General features: G+C 36.8%; 1 protein-coding gene across 1 annotated transcript; it reads left to right on the forward strand.

Annotated features, from left to right (window-relative positions):
* The first annotated feature begins 1,953 nt into the window (after positions 1–1,953).
* On the forward strand, positions 1,954–3,096 carry LOC108716369 (G-protein coupled receptor 35). Its single transcript, XM_018262464.2, has one exon. It carries the CDS (start codon positions 1,978–1,980, stop codon positions 2,878–2,880), a length of 903 nt encoding a protein of 300 aa, XP_018117953.1. The 5' UTR covers positions 1,954–1,977; the 3' UTR covers positions 2,881–3,096.
* Positions 3,097–3,695: the final 599 nt, after the last annotated feature.

Raw genomic sequence — 3,695 nt, forward strand, 5'->3', positions numbered from 1 at the left:
AACATTGTAACAATCAACAGTAATACTTTGGAAACCAAAGGCTTCAAAATGTTATCCCTTTTAGTTTGGATTGTTACAAACAACTATTTTAAATGTTCTATTTTAGCTAGTGCTTCCTTTACACCATCTGATATATTCAGATTCAGCTACGGTTGGTTTTTGGTATTCTTTCCCCTTTTTCAGTGTAACCATATTTCCATTTAAGGTAAACTCATGAATCAAGCTTTTATAAACGTTATTGTTTGTCTCCAAAGAATAAAATAAATGCATTATTGAACTGATGTGGGCAACCTGGTTTCTAAGCAAAGAACTCACTGTATAAATAGGGGGTCACGTTTTAGAATTTATGTGAATGAATTCCAATTTTGCAAACCAATTACAGGCAGTATTATATATATATATATATATATATATATATATATATATATATATATATATATATATATATATATATATATATATATATATAGTCAACTACAAGAGTCCTCTGCACTCAACCCATTATCAATATATTTAAGACAGAGACATTTTGTGCATACTGCTACTAAAAAATGCCTTACCCTTTAAACAACACAGGGATTGTTTGTCCATATATTGCAATATATTTAAGCTGGCCAACTACGTCAAAGTCATCCCATATCTGGCCAGTCCTACGCTTAATTTTCGTCTGATTCATTAAGAATTCAATTGATTAATTATACATTTTACAAAGGGACTAAGTTTTACCTGCAACTTACTAGCTGCTTTCAAAGTAAAACTCCCAAACTTGGCTGCCCTTTTATTAGACACCAGTGGGATCACCTGACTATAGCTGGGAAGGGTGGGAGCTACAACATGGAGCTGGTCACTGCTCCTGTATAACTATAACAAACAAGGGAAAGTTGTGCTCACCACTATTTTTTAAAAACCATTAGGCGGGGGTGCAATGAGGGTGTGACCACAAAATACATATAGTCAACTACAAGAGTCCTCTGCACTCAACCCATTATCAATATATTTAAGACAGAGACATTTTGTCCCTTTGTAAAATGTATAATTAATCAATTGAATTCTTAATGAATCAGACGAAAATTAAGCGTAGGACTGGCCAGATATGGGATGACTTTGACGTAGTTGGCCAGCTTAAATATATTGCAATATATGGACAAACAATCCCTGTGTTGTTTAAAGGGTAAGGCATTTTTTAGTAGCAGTATGCACAAAATGTCTCTGTCTTAAATATATTGATAATGGGTTGAGTGCAGAGGACTCTTGTAGTTGACTATATGTATTTTGTGGTCACACCCTCATTGCACCCCCGCCTAATATATATATATATATATATATATATATATATATATATATATTATATATATATATATATATATATATATATATATACACATATATACATCATAGTTGAGCACATAACTACATAACTTTATTATACAGGTATGGGATCTGTTATCCAGAAACCCGTTATACAGAAAGCTCCAAAAAATCCTAAATTTTAACAATGATTTCCTTTTTCTCTGTAATAATAAAACAGTGGTTTGTACATGATCCAAAGATATAACTAATCCTCATTACATGATTTTCTATTAGACTTAAGGTATGAAGATCCAAATTACAGAAAGATCTATTATCCGGAAAACCCCAGGTCCCGAGCATTCTTGATAACAGGTTCCAATCCTTGTAAAATGTATCTGTTGGTTTTAGTACAGTACTCTGCACACGTGGGCATTAGAATAATGATTTTGTATCGATGATAAAATATAAAATAATATCAATAATAAATGTTATACAAGACAATTCACTGCGGTGAATCTAAAAGAAGGAAGATCAAGGTTGTTTTTTAGTCTAGTGCCAAAAGCAGAAGTTGCCTTATATTGTACCAAAGGAAATGCTAGTTATCTAATCTGCATCCTGTTATTTATATATTTATATTCTTTTTTAATTTATTTTTTTAGAGCAAAGGGGATTTTCTGATCTGTTCTGATGAACTGCTCCAGTTCAACCAATGTGACGGAGTCCTATCTACAGCTCCTCAATGTAACTGTCACCATCCCTCTGTTGTTTTTTGGCATCATGTGCAATGGCCTGGCCCTATGGGTTTTCTGCTGCAAGATGAAGAAATGGAAAGTCACTGTTATATACATGGTCAGCCTTATCATGTCAGATATTCTAATCCTATTGACCTTTCCCTTCCAACTATATACCTACTTCTCTGTTTCAAGATTGGAACACAACCTATGCAACGCATTAGTTTCCCTTTATTCAATGAACATGTACACGAGCATCTTTACGATCACTATTATATCTGTGGATCGCTATCTGGCAATCAGGTTTCCTGTGAAGTCCAAGCGTTGGAGGTCTCCTGGGAAGGCAACTGCTATGTGCTGCATGCTGTGGCTCTTCCAAATCTCTTTAACTGTTGTTTTGACATTGAAAATAGATTACATTTTCCCTGTCTGCTTCCAATATGTTGGCAGCACCCTCAATCCATTATTTCTGCTTTTTACTGTAGTTGGGTTTATAGTCCCATTGATCATTATAAGCTTCTGTACTGTACAAGTGATCAGAACCCTTTATTGGAAAGAAACAAAAGATGTCAATGAACAAAGGTCAGTCAGGAAAGCCATTAACATTGTCCTTTCTAACTTGGTGGTGTTTGTTATCTGCTTCTTGCCGGTCAACTTGGGATTTACAATTCGCTTTGCGGCCGAGACATTAGAAGCCACATGCTACACCATAGAACAAATACAACACTTCAATTCTGTAGCCCTGTTGGTGGCTAACTCCAACTGTGTTCTGGACTCGCTGTGCTATTATTTTGTAGCAGGAGAATTTTGGAAGGCTTCGGATCTGTCACCAAAGAATAGATTCACAAAACACTTGTAGCGGACTAGCTTACTTCCAACCTGTCCCACCATGCAACGTAGAGCCCTCCTACAGACCTAGCCATGGGGAATGCCGTGGAGCTACCTGGAGCGTTGCACTGACAGCCATTGTTTTAGGGCAAAGCAACTATGGAATTTGTTGGTGGTTAACCTAACAGGTGCGCTCCGCCAATGAGGCGAGCTGAGGCGCTCGCCTCAGGTGGCAGCGCCAGATAAGTTTCCAGGGGCGGCAAAAAGCCGCTCCTGTCACTTTAAAGAGCCGAATTTCCGGTTTTGAAACCGGAAATTCGGCTTTACTAGTGCGAGAGAGCGCAGTTGCGCTCTCCGCACTAGTGTTTCTGCGAGGGGAGGGGCGGCATTTAAGGAGCCGCCTCAGGCGGCGTCTTCATTAGAATCGGCGCTGTAACCTAAAAAGAATATTTCTCTACAAATGTTCTAATTCTGTTTCACATATACTATAACAAGCTCTTTGCTTTAAACAAAACATGTCCACATAAAAATACCTGCTGAAGCAACACAGACTTTCTGTTATTTTACTACAGGAATGGGATCAGTTATCGCGAAACCTATTATCCAGAAAGCTCCAAATTATGGGAAGTCAGTCTCCCATAGATTCCCTTTTATCAAATTAATCCAATTTTTTGTACTTGATCCAAACTAAGATATAATTAATTAATCCTTATTGGAAGCAAAACCAGCCTATTCGGTTTATTTGATGTTTACATGATTTTCTAGTAGACTTAAGGGGTAATTTATCAACGGTCAAGTTGTTTTTTCCGTGAAAATGTCGAGTTTTCGAGCTTATTTCTTTGGTCA

The sequence above is a fragment of the Xenopus laevis genome, chromosome 5L (assembly GCF_017654675.1).
Source record: "Xenopus laevis strain J_2021 chromosome 5L, Xenopus_laevis_v10.1, whole genome shotgun sequence".
Lineage (NCBI taxonomy): Eukaryota > Metazoa > Chordata > Amphibia > Anura > Pipidae > Xenopus > Xenopus laevis.